General features: G+C 38.4%; 1 protein-coding gene across 1 annotated transcript; it reads left to right on the top strand.

Annotated features, from left to right (window-relative positions):
- The first annotated feature begins 4,868 nt into the window (after positions 1–4,868).
- Positions 4,869–12,510, top strand: mrps23 (mitochondrial ribosomal protein S23). Its single transcript, XM_071914376.2, has 5 exons — positions 4,869–5,003; positions 5,734–5,913; positions 6,568–6,645; positions 6,881–7,004; positions 10,103–12,510. Exons 1-5 carry the CDS (start codon positions 4,960–4,962, stop codon positions 10,223–10,225), a joined length of 549 nt encoding a protein of 182 aa, XP_071770477.1. The 5' UTR covers positions 4,869–4,959; the 3' UTR covers positions 10,226–12,510.
- Positions 12,511–12,983: the final 473 nt, after the last annotated feature.

Below are 12,983 nucleotides of genomic sequence, written 5' to 3'. Positions count from 1 at the left end.
TTTCACTGCATTTTGTGCAGTGAAAAGTGCATTTTTTCATTCTTACACACATTTACAATACATTTTTTATTGTTTTAAATCACTCCCTCCCATCTATGATCTGTATCTGCCATTTGTTTTGTTTTTTTACATATTTTATTTTTTAATTTTTAATTATTAATTGCAAAAAACACGTTACACAAATCTCTGCACCCTCCCATCTGTGCATACATATGGAACAAATAAGAAGGTACAAAAATAAGAACAAGATACAAAAATTAAAGAAAGTAAAATGAAAATTGAAAGAGACATAAATATGAAAATAATGGGCAGTTTGGGGAGGCATCATAGCTGGGTTGTAGTGGTTATAATACTATAGCATTTCTGATATAGGTAAAGACTATATTTCCATATAATCTAAAGATTATATATAAAGAACAAATGTAATGTTCTCAAGAGGAAAAACAACTGTTCATCTCTGACAACCACTTTGCTATGGGGCGGGAGGAGTCAGACTTTACAATCCACTTTCTAGCAACACCAAGAGCCACCTCTATCAACCTTATGTTTGGGTTCCTTAAATTTGAAGTAATCCTAGTGAAGTTTCCTGGGAGCCAAAGTTCAGGATCTAGTGTAGAGAAGTTCCTATGGTCTAGTGTATCACAGATATGCCAGAATGTGTTCACCTTCATACATTGCCATGTACAATGTAGAAAGGAGCCTTCCTTGATGCCACATCTGAAGCACATCTCTGATATTTCAGAGATGTGCGTCAGATAATATAATTTGTGCAGCCTCTGAGGTGTAAGATAGAGTGGGTGCAGATAGTTATAATGACTAAATCTAGCATTAATAGTGGCAGAGACACTACACAGATCTGACCAAAGCTCTTCCTCAATTGTGATTTCCAAGTCCGACCCCCACCTCTCCCTAGACATTTGTAGATCTTCTTTTAGACACTGCTCCATTAATAAAGAGTACATTTTGGAAATTAATCTGTAAGAACTTTGACTATGGTGGAGCAAATCCTCCACACTATTGAGCATATGTAGAGTCATTTCAGGTCCCAAAGTATGGTGTGCCAACCTAATAGTTAAATGATTAATTATTATTGATTATTTAATAGATACATTTAAAGCTGGCCAATGAGGAATCCTGTTACTTCTCTGTGGGTCGGACTTCATATTAGCTACTTGTATTGTGGCACACTGGATGCACGTCGTCTAATTAAAAAGAGTCATCTAAATATAAAGTGTGGCCCAAGCAGAAAATGTAAATGGTAAACCAGGAGACAAATCAATTGTGCGATGGAAAATGAAAAGGAAAACACATTAATAGATGGAATAAAAAAGTAAAATCTGAATGGCTTTTAAAATAATTTTACAAATCCATTTATAAATTCAGCTATTCATCATTTAAAGATAGAATAATGAAATGGAATGAAATATTTTTTTGACACATTTAATGAACATTTTATTACTTTTATTAGTAATAGTTTCTTTTTTAATTGCATCATTTTAATGTGAATTCAATTAATCATTTTATAAAATGTTTAAATGTACCTATTAATTTATCAATAATAATTGAACACTGAACTAGTGTATAATAATTAGGTTGGCACACTAGAGCCTCCATACAAAAGTGCCTCTGATGTAAGTTCTCAATTGCAAATAAGTGAAGAAGTATTTGTTAGACAAGTAATTTTCTTCTTCAGTTGTTAAGACATGAGGGATTCATTTTCATAACAGATGTCTTATAACATAACATAACAGATGTCCCTTATCGTGCCACGACTTATGGGTAAAGGTTTATTCCGTCTTAAAGGTGTTTTAGTAGACAGTTCTGTTTTCCGTTTAAGAATCTTGTGGATCTCATCCCAGGATGAGATGGTTTTGGTATTCCATTTGAAAATAAAATCACTGGCTACATCTCCTTAAGGGCATGCATTTCAATTTGAATCCAGTAGGGGGCATTGTCGCCCTCAAAAAGAGAAGATATAAACCTCATTTGATCTGCCAAATAATCTAAACTATAGTCTTACCATTCCATAGGAATTCTGTAATGTTTTTATTGAGAGTCTTAAAGAGGCTTTGAGTAACTGGAGTGTGTAGTGGTGATTTATTGAACTGTAAAAAGAGTAATGCATTTTCAATTCCCAATCTAGTGCATGAGCATTCAATATAATCCTGGTCTTCCTGCATGAGTTTGGGCAATTCAGTGGCAGATAACAATTTACCAATCATAGTCACTTTTTCAGGAGATTCCGATATGCATAGTTTAGAATAGGATTGTTTAAATGTATCATGAATTTCCTTTGGATCACAAGTGATTGAGCCGGTTTCGGTTTGAATAGAATTGATAGTTCTTGCACTTTCTAACGCTTTTAGTTGCCATTTACAATTTTGTAAGAACACAGTGTGCTGTATTTGATTTTTAACAATATATTTCTCTGGAGCCAGGCTGTTGAAACTCCTTCTCTAAATGTAAAATTTCCTTCTCAAGGTCTATTTCAGCTGTGTATTTCTTCGTAACACTTTTGGTGAAGCAGATTATTTGTCCCCTTTAAGCTTTTGGTGTGTCCCAGAGTATAAAACTATTGAGAGAGGAGGCACAATTTGTCTCACAAGAAGAGTTGGGTTTTATGCCATCTACATGAATTCTGTATTTTCTCAGGTATGGACAGACAAGGGTGAGTGATCTGATATGGTTCTGGATACTCAGTTTCTAATATTCTGTGGGTTTGCTGTGAAGATAATAAGAAAAATATAGCCGCAAGCGCTGATCGCAGGGTCCAAGCACAATTTGTAAAGACAGATAGACAAAACATTACAGAGGGTAGACAGACAAGTTGTGAAGATAAGACACACAGTCTATTAGTTATGGCTAATTTTGTGTTGGCCTGTGACTTCTGTCAAGTTTATCATTTCATTGCAACCACATTGTTGAAGTTATTCACAATGGTCAGACTTCCTATTGGAAAATATGCCCCTTATTCTTGAGGACAAGTGACTTCAGAAAGGACAAGCCTGGACTTGAATCCACAGCCTTCCACATGAGAGACTGATACTTTACCTACTGAGCCAAACTCCTGTTACAGTTTTATTGAGCGGAAACTAACTAAAGGGAGAAGTATTATGATACTGCAGCCTATCGTTGACAGTGCTAATCACTTTATAGAACATTGTAGTGCTCTCCATTAACAAATAAATCAATACTAAGTCACATGGGCCAGAAAACTGCTGCTGCACTGCTCTCTATGGGTTGAAACTTCTGGCCACACCCCAATCAGTGATGCCAAATCAGATAACGTTATTTTGCCATTGACAGATGATGTCAAACACCTGCTGTGAGTTTTCTGCACGTGGTGTAGCGTTGATTTACTTTTCATGAATATTCAAAATGATCACTGTTCATCAGGGGCTTAACCACTCTGCCAACTTCCACTTTGGTGTTCAGAGTGGGGAAACAAAACAAAGGGACAAGTGATTGGTCATAGGTGATAGTCCAACCAATATTGAAAGCTTCAGAAAGATTATTATAACTGTATTAGTGCCCCACATTAATCAATTTACACATGGCTTTACAGACATCATCTTGACAGTCCAGACATCATTTGCATTTAGTTTGATGAAGATTGATCAAATTATCTTGAACATATCACATTGTCAATTTATCAAACTATTTGCAACTGCACATTTCAATCTACCGTACGCTCAGTTTTCAAGATATCATAAACATTTTTTGGGCTGTTTACTAATTAAGGTATGATGATTTCAAAAATCATGTTGTGTTTTTTTTTCTGTAACATACGGTTTACGAGGACAATGCTGTGGGATCATGTCGGGGTAGGTACCAGTGTATGAAAGAGTCGACATGTCCTGAAAATTTCAGCTCTCTAGGACATTTCTTATGAATTTTTGAAGTTTTGACTTAATTTGGTTATTATGCAATAAGTCACGCCCACTTTCATCAATCACAACCAAATTTCATGGATCCTAATGAGAATTGTGAGAGGAGTAAAAGGAGCAGAGGCCTCTGCAAAAAACCGCAGTCAATTCAGAGGTTATGATTGTTCAATGGTTACTGGTTATTATAATTGTTTTTTCAAGGCACAACATATGGAAAAAGGAATACTATCTAACATAATCTTATATTTTAGCCAAATTTTATAGGCCTATTCATAAATATAAATTTCCGCAAGATTACAAATACAGTATTGAGTAACTTATTCAAAAAACAGTATAAGCTCTAAAGCTCTAAGAAACTTTAATTATATATTTAAAGAAAAATAATTATCTAGTCAGGTCTGTAGGAGTGTTTTGACATTAATCTTTTGCAGTGGCAATGAAAGGTGGCTTATGCAGTATCCACTTTTTTGCAGTATGACTGACTTTGAGGGCCTGCAATGATTTTCTTTTTTATAACCGCTTGGGCCTAAATGATAGTAGCCTATGTTGTTAAAGTACATACTGTATATCTTGTGCAGTAGCAATGAAAGGTGACCTGTGTGTGTAATATTTAATCTGTGTAGCTAGCCTAGTGCAACAATTTCTCTATTTAAATGCACAGAGCTTTCATCAAAATGATTAGAACGAGTAACAGCCCCGCGACACTGATTTTTGTGGAAGCGTACCTGTCGGGGATCGAACACGTGTCTCCCTATTGAGAATCTACAATCTAAGTCCCTGCGGCACACTTTCACCCACCTGATCAAAAGTGGTGAACAGAGCGACCGACCGACCGACGATCCATAGAGCATTGCACGTATTGTGCAGTTGTTTTTAATTATCTGTTTGTTTCTCTGTCTGTGCAAAGTGATTTTGTAGTGCGGTAGATTTGTATAAATTACACTTTTATTTTGAAAAACCGGAACCGGAAGTAATATTCTTGTTCTGGCTGGCCAGCCAACAAGCAAGCGCACGTGAAGTTGTAGTGGCTTGCTTATTACAGTTAGTGCGGCTGTCGATAAGAAAAACTACAATGGCTGGCAGCAGACTGGAGAAGTTTGGAACAGTATTCACACGGTAGGACACCACCATACCATTTTAAGATGCATGTTCTTCTGTCTGAGTTAGCTAAGTTAGCTAGCCAACATCAACGAGCTAAAGTTGATACTAGCCTAGATTGACGAGTCATTCATGTAATTTAGCCCCACTGTGACAATTTCGGTACCTGTTTAGCTAGCTTGTAATGCTAAAAAGACGCATTTTAGTATTTTAACTTCTAGCGCTCGGCGCTGTGAATTCGTTAAACTCTAGTGAGAACCGACCTTTCCATCAAAATGCGGTGAAAATAAAGCCAGATAGGCTTCTACCGGACACATTTACGGTTAGCGTCCCTGCCAGTCAAGGTCAACAACGTAAGACGCATTGCAGTTGCGTCACGAATCTCCTAGCAACCACGTCTGGCTCCATCATGGAGGTCCATTTGAGAATTGGCGGTGCACTAATAGTGTGTAAATATATGAAAACCAGGCTAGACAAAGAGAGATACCTGCAAAATATGGTTGTGGTGTAGCAGTAGGTAAATTCAGTTACCTGACAAGTAAAAGTGAACAGTCTGATGAGGTATTTTGAAAAGAGGGAAGAAGGGTAAGACACAAAATTTCTGCCAATCTATTGAAAACCTTTTCAAACTGGCCTTCCTTTATTTTTCCCTGCCATGAGATGCTTACTTACAGTAATAGTATGCTTACTCATAGTGCAGTATGTTTTGTTATGTTGTATTCATCACTGTGTAATGGCTGATTCACAGGGTTCGAGATCTGATACGCTCTGGAGTCATCAAAGAATCAGACAAACCCATTTGGTATGATGTATATAAGGCCTGTCCACCCAAGAAGGACCCACTGTATGTAAAGCCACAGTCAATGACATTTACAAAGAAACAAGAGCCTGTGCCTGATATATTTTACAAAGAGGATGACATTAGAGCGTAAGTAAGATGATTACATTGCTGAAAATTATTATTGAATTATCAGTAGCTGTGCTTCCATCCAACTGTCAATGTTTTATTGATCTTTGGTGTCAGCTCATGTTGGTCATATTTAAACTTTAAACTCATCCCAGGACGAAAACAAATAAATTCACATGGCAATATTCTACACTACCAACTAATAATGGAGATGTCTACCCATTAGAAACAACACCTGTGACAGTTCTGGAGGTTGTGGTGGACAGATATTTTACATGTCAAACATTTCAGAAAGTCTGAAGCCACTTTTCAATTGTTGTGTAATGAAACTGAACCATATGTCAGACAGATTGTGCCAAGCCTACGTCATTATTTATTAAGCAGATGCGTTTCCATCAGTGTTTATTGCATCATTTATCAACAAAAAGCAAGTGTAATAAGTTTTTTTTTTTGCGATAATGAAGACATTAAAAGGAATTTTGCCATTTTTGTTCAGCTTTTTTAATTGAATACATTCACAAGAAAAATATTTGTATGGAAACCCAGCCATTGCTTAGAGCAAATGTACCTATTAAATAATGTCATAAGCTATGTTAACATTGAAGGTAGTTGTGGTGAGATATGTTTTATGCTATACCTATTGACTAATAATTAAGATCAATGTCTGCCTTTTAGGAAATTCTATGACATGTATGGGACAGGGCCTAGGGCATTTGATCTCTCCAAATCAAACTTTGTTTCCACGTGTCAAAGGTAGGTCTGTATTTTATTTATTTTTGGTTTCTTAAGATTTGTATTGGTGGTGGTTCCTGAATATACAAGCATGAAAGCAATTGTTTCTGACAGCAAGTAGGGATTCAAATCTGAAGTCTAGGCAAAATGCTATCCATAAGTGTGCAGTTGTTGAAGTGAGAGTATTTTTGCAGTAATTTGTAGTCCTATGCTAATTTGACTAAATGTTTTGTTTGTCTGCGTTTTCAACCCAAAGGTTTGTGGAGAAGTATACAGAGTTGGAGAGCCAGGGAGAGCTGGATGAGTCGGTTTTATTTGAGGAGACTGGAAAGGCCCTGCTCGCAGAAGGCATTGTGCTGAGACGGAGAGGAGGTCCTATGGTGAGACGCATACTAAAATTACGGCGAAGATACTCCGGGATTTACGTTTCCTGTCACTTCAATGATTTATATTGTTTGGATTCCAGACTGGCGAGAATGAGAGAGAGAGAGAGAATGCAAAAAACAAAAGTAGAGGTAGTGCGAATGCAATGCAAAGTCAATATAAGGAAGCGAATGGAGCGAGATGGATGCATCTCGCCCCCCGAAAAAAGACATTGGTGGTGCTGCTGACAAGCCTGGTGCAGAAGGATCAAAATTGTGGCATGATAGAACTAAAAAATATAACGCTGAAGCATAGTTCTAAATAATCTACATTGTCTCATCATTCTTTGCATGTAAGGAAAGAAATCTCACCTTGCTTCCTGTCAGTGTATGGTCAAAAACATGGTAATGCAGTGTTTTCCACCAGTAGCTGCCACCCAGTTAGCTGATACTGACTCCACTCCAGCCAACCACTTTTTAATGGTAATTTTTGTTTTGAAGGCAGGATATTCTCCTGAATCAGATTGTCATATTGATGTTCGGAGCCTTGTAGTCGTACATCAGACAGACCTGTCTATCTCCAAATTTCGTTTTGCTTCTGTGCCAGTGCAGGAGAAAGCAGCTTTGCTCCAGTTGCATCTCAGATAATCCAACAGAGCCTCCTGTTATAAAAACAGTGAAACTAAATGTTCCATATTATTCACTTTTCATGAATTTGTTTTCAAATATACTATGGCTCAGGATAACAATAATGCTCTTCATGATGTTTTGCAAATAACTGTAGTTTAGTTAAAAGTTGAATTGAATTAGTCTACAGAATTATTCAATTTAAGTTTGAGTTAAGTGTTCACAGGCAGAACAGTCATAATATTGGACCCTGATTGGCCGACAGCAGCAGCCCCTCTAATTCAAATGAGGTAAACCTGCTGAGTGGAGGCTTTTCAGTTCAAATGCTGCAAACTGGCCTGACTGGAAGGATGTCAGTAATTCTTTAGTGAGGGGAGCCAATCAGGACCAAGTCCAGTTGTGATTTGTTTACTGGAGTCTGAAACTGCCTGTAAAAAAAAGTGTGGATTTTTGAAAATGCAGTAACTTTAAATTTTACTCAAAACAAAATTTTAACAGTCTTCATTAACCCTCTAGACCCCAGTAGAATTCTAGAATGTTGCTGCAGTTCACTGGGAATTCTCACTTAAATCAGCATTTTCTTGCTCATTCCAAACAAACGGCTATATCTAAAAAATAAAAAGAAATTGACAATCACAAGTTTTTCCATTTAAAAAAACACAACTTTCCCTTTAATTTGGTACCAAATACATGGCAAGGCGATTCAGGGCGTCTCCTTCAGTGTCATTCAAAATATGACAACAAAACAGATCCTTCCTATGTTGGCTAACGATAAACTTTCAAAATCAATACAAAACCTCCAGCGCCTCAACCCACACAGTAATAAGGTCAGACAGTAATAGTCGCCAAACAAATATGGAAAAAGTTGCCAAACTTATATGGATAAAAGTCGCTGCAACCCGGCCAGTCCTCCCTACCGACTCTTCGGAAAACAGCGTCCGTCTCCGGCGGTGAGAGCAGGTACGTCCCGCTGTTTAGTGAAGGTGATCTTGTGTCTTGTTTTATTGAGCAAGAACAAGCGATTTCGATCAAAAGACTTCAACTCACAATGTCTTTGTAACTTTCCACTACATACGGCGGGTCAGGTTCTGTCTCACAGCACAATCTGACAGCTTCCAGAAGGTTTTAAAAGCGTGACGCTTAGCCAGCGAAGCCATTTTTACCGGTGGAGGACGACTAAACCCGGGGAAAATCAAAGTCTCAGTGTCACCAGCTAAATTTTCCGGTTCCGGTTCATCGATGACAACTTGAAGTATATATAAAACAAAGCTCATAACTTGATTTTCAGTTTTTGGTACATTTTAAACGATTTAAAAATGACGGGCGCTCTTGGGCGCTATAGTGAAATATAGAACGGGCGCTATGGGGTCTAGAGGGTTAAACATGTGTGATCATATATGTATATGAATAGAGGAAAATATGAATTCCTACAGGAGGGGACCCTTTAAAATTTTCCGGCATGCTCCACACTGTTCACGTGTGTATGCTTGACAGTAACTTGAGTTTTTAGTTATCAGATGTGTAAAATTATCCACCAACACTCAGATACAAGGTGACATGAGTGCAGTGCCTCTCACAGACTCTCATATTGACCGGTTTGATCAAGAATCAAACACACTGCACTGACATGGATGATTTATTAATACATAAACCCACGACAGGCTGTGGTATATTGAAATTAAATCCCAGTTAAAGGAATAGTTCACGCAAAAATTTAAATTTGGTTATTATCTACTCACCCTCATGTCAGTCAAAATACTTGTGAGGTATACTCACATAACACCCAGCAAAAAAAGGGCAAAACATTACCATAAAATTACTCCAAACAGCATAATCCAAGTGTTCTGAAGCCAAACGATTGGACTGTGGGTTCAAAAGTCCAGTATTTAGCTGGGATGTACTGTAAAGCATGCAAGTCCCTTGAATGTTCTCAAGCCAGTGTCACAGACTTTACAGCCTTAATGCCCAGACTTGCGTTGTCACCATAGCAATTAATCCTCAAAGTTCCATAATTGCCTTTTTATGTTGTACTAGCCAAATTACCATGGCAAACGGTGGAAGGACCGTTTTTATCCATTCCAATTCTGTGGTTTCTTGTAAGTCTTAAGTTTATTTAAAAAGAGAACACTCTCCATTAGAACAGTCTTTTGCAGCAAGGGACCTGTCCACATAATGTCAAGCCAGGGAAAGGCAACCATGTGCCATGGAGGGCCAAGAGTTTGCAGATTTTCATTCTAGCCAAACGCTGCATCAGGTGATTTCACTGATTAGTTCCTCCTCTCTGGTTGAAGGTGTGCTAATCAGTGAAATCATCTGCTGTAGTGTTTGGCTGGGATGAAAACCTGCATGCTCTCAGCCCTCCATGGCGCCACGGTTATCCCTGTGTTAAGCCATCCAACCAGAAAGCTGTCATCTACATGCACATAATCCAACAGGTGCCCCACACTGCATCTTTTAAATGACAGCAAATTCCTGCTTTTATCCTGCAGGTGTCACCAGAGTCCAGGGATCCAGTGCTGGAGTTGAAGTTGACAGACATGCTGGCAGAGCAGCAGACAGTCAGTTCTGTTGAGAACCAGGAGACGATTGAACACACAGCACAGACACAATAAGCCTCAGCAACACAAGGATCAAATGATGACAGCCATCCTCTCCACGCTGCCAGATGTGCTGTTTTACTGGTTTGAGAAGTTGGAACCCATTGTTCCTAATGTGGAAATGATGGAAGAACTGTATGATTTTTACAGTCGTTTGTGTTGCCATAACCGCCAAGTAACAATATGTCAATCTGTAAGGGATCAAGACGGACCTCTGTATTTGTCCTATGGACTGTTTGCATGCCAGCCTTCTAAAGTGATGTCAGTCAGACCTCCCTTACATCCAACAGTGCACTGCCCGTCCAGCACATCGGGATCAGATCAAGACAGCTGAGCTAGAAACCCTGGGTCTGCGTCACACTGGGGAACGGGCCCAGAAACCTGACTAATGGAAGTCCAGAAGGTTGACGTCTATGTACATGTTCCATATATGTAGCTGTTAACTGTGAGAAATTACAGGTTTGAAATGTAAAGTTACTCTTGTAGCCTCTTTACAGGTCACCAGTGTTTATCAAGTGTTTCACATTTTCCAGCTCCAATATTCTTAGCAGCCATTTTGTTTCACAGTTTGCAAGTATGACACATGAGCAGTGTGAAGACTTGAGAACTTCAATCTAACTCCTTGGCTAGGGCATTTTGGTCTTTATTTGGCAGTGCCTGTTGAAAGAGCATGTGGTGGTTCATCTGTTGTCTCATTTGTTTCTGAGCACTGAAAAAATTAGGAATTGCTGTTTTAGAAGCATGTGTGCTTTTAAAATCATGCTCATCAAAATTTGCATTGTAACTTGACTTGTTCATTAAGAGAATTTATTGCTGTATATTACTGCAACCATCACTAAGAAAAATTCAAAAATGTTTCTGTTGAATGAAATCCAAATCAGCATATATTTTAAATTACCAAGCCAGCTTGCCTTATCAAGAAGATAAGATGAAACTAAATCATCCTTGGGAAATTAGGTAAATAAAAGATTATGAATAAAGTATTACTGTATGTTAATTATGCTGTTGTACCACGTGGCCCATCTGTTTTATGCACATCTTTTTCCAAACCATAAAGACATTTTCCATGTGCCCTTCTCCATTCCCATTTTTAGATTTAAAATGAGTGGGTACATCTGGATTGCCTGAACTAACCAGAATCTTCCCATTAAAATGCAAGTTAGATGGAGTTCACAACGTGGACTTGAAAATGAGAAGGTAGAATCTCTTATGATTGGAGCATTCCCTTTTTGAATTAAGCAAATTTGCTCGTCCGTGTCAATCTTGATGAGCAGACTTGACATCCGCTGCCACTATTTGAATTCACATCATTTGAATTTCGATGTCTTATTTCGTTGAGTGACAAAATGAAATATCAAAATCCTCTTTGCCAGAAGTGTTAGGTTTTAGGCTAATATGTAGGATATGTGTAGATTGATCCTTCTCACACCCTGCACATTCATGCATGCAAGTGAACAACCTCATGGAAAGGAATACAGGACTGTAGAAAATGTGGATGTGGCTTTAATATTTAGCATTACAGTGAACAAGGCCCTATAGCCCACTCCTTATCAAATAACTGGAGAAGAGAAAAGCAAATGAAAGAAGAACGTGTTCTGCATAAAACTTGGTTTATTTGATGGACATTATTACACCACGTGTTCAGTTTGATAGAATAAACACAATATATTTGGTAACCTTTGGTAACCAAAATGAATTTGGAAAGAGCCTGGTGGCATAGCAATATGTATGTACACTGATACTCTTCACTTTCTATTTTCCTCGCACCCTATTAAATCACAGCTTAGATTTGCTGGTATCTGAGCAATAAAAGACTACAAAATGTTCCCCAGCACCTTTTAACCAATCACAAAAGCAACACTTCACATGAAGTGTTGCCATTCAGTTTTGTTCCCTCCTGACGAGATGACCTTGGCATTGACATCTCTCCATTCACAAAGAAAACTGTCCATCTCCTGGCCTATTCTGCACCTGCACAAGGTGGAGAAATGATATCGCCGGCTTAATGGAATGGGTGATTGTCTGTGCACAGTCAAAGAGAAAGCAATCCTGCAGCTGATAGCTAGGCTGGGCCGCTGCCCCTGGCCTAATGAACACACAGAGAGGGAGAGAATGAGCAAAGCAATGAGAAGAGCTCACTGTTGTCTGCTGCCGCAAGCCCTGCATGCTGCACTGGGAAAGGTGGGAAAAGCACAAATGGTATAACGTTTTCTTTTTTTATTTATTTTGTTTCCATAGCTTTCCTTTGGAATGGGTGTTTTTGTTCACAGATATTGTCATTTTCGCTGAAGGAGGTCATTCATTTTCTCTACCTGCTTAGTCTTTTTCAGGGTGGTGGGGCGGGGGGGCAGGAGCCTATCCCAGCATGCACTGGATAGACGGCAGGTACACACCCTGGACAAGTCACAGGTTCATCACAGGGTTTAAGTGTTTCAGTGTTTGGTGTAAATCTTTTTAATGATAGCTGCTGCATTTGATTTGTAGTTTATGATCTCATGCTGTCGGTTCTGTACTTTGTACAGTGTATAAGCCAATATCAGTTTGTATAAGTGGAAACCCACGTGAATTCAAAGCAAGTGTTTTTTGGATACATGTTGGGGGTGATATATCAGTTTCATATGTGAACATTGTTTTTCAAGTTGTATTCTGTCATCACGTGACAGTTTTTACTTCAGATGTGAACATTTCAGTTCATAGGAACGTGATTTTTTTTCATTCACTTAATTTCACATGTAAAGGCAGAATTCACAGGTGAAAATGGCATTTTCACATG

Source organism: Centroberyx gerrardi, chromosome 6, assembly GCF_048128805.1.
Source record: "Centroberyx gerrardi isolate f3 chromosome 6, fCenGer3.hap1.cur.20231027, whole genome shotgun sequence".
Taxonomy (NCBI): domain Eukaryota; kingdom Metazoa; phylum Chordata; class Actinopteri; order Beryciformes; family Berycidae; genus Centroberyx; species Centroberyx gerrardi.
Note: the sequence above shows the minus strand (reverse complement) of the source record. Positions and strands in the feature narration are given on the sequence as shown.

Coding starts and splice junctions, on each gene's coding strand:
- mrps23 (XM_071914376.2), top strand. CDS start 4,960: ATGGCTGGCAGCAGACTGGAGAAGTTTGGAACAGTATTCACACG. Junction 5,004..5,733: donor TTTGGAACAGTATTCACACG/GTAGGACACCAC, acceptor GCTGATTCACAG/GGTTCGAGATCTGATACGCT. Junction 7,005..10,102: donor GACGGAGAGGAGGTCCTATG/GTGAGACGCATA, acceptor TTTATCCTGCAG/GTGTCACCAGAGTCCAGGGA.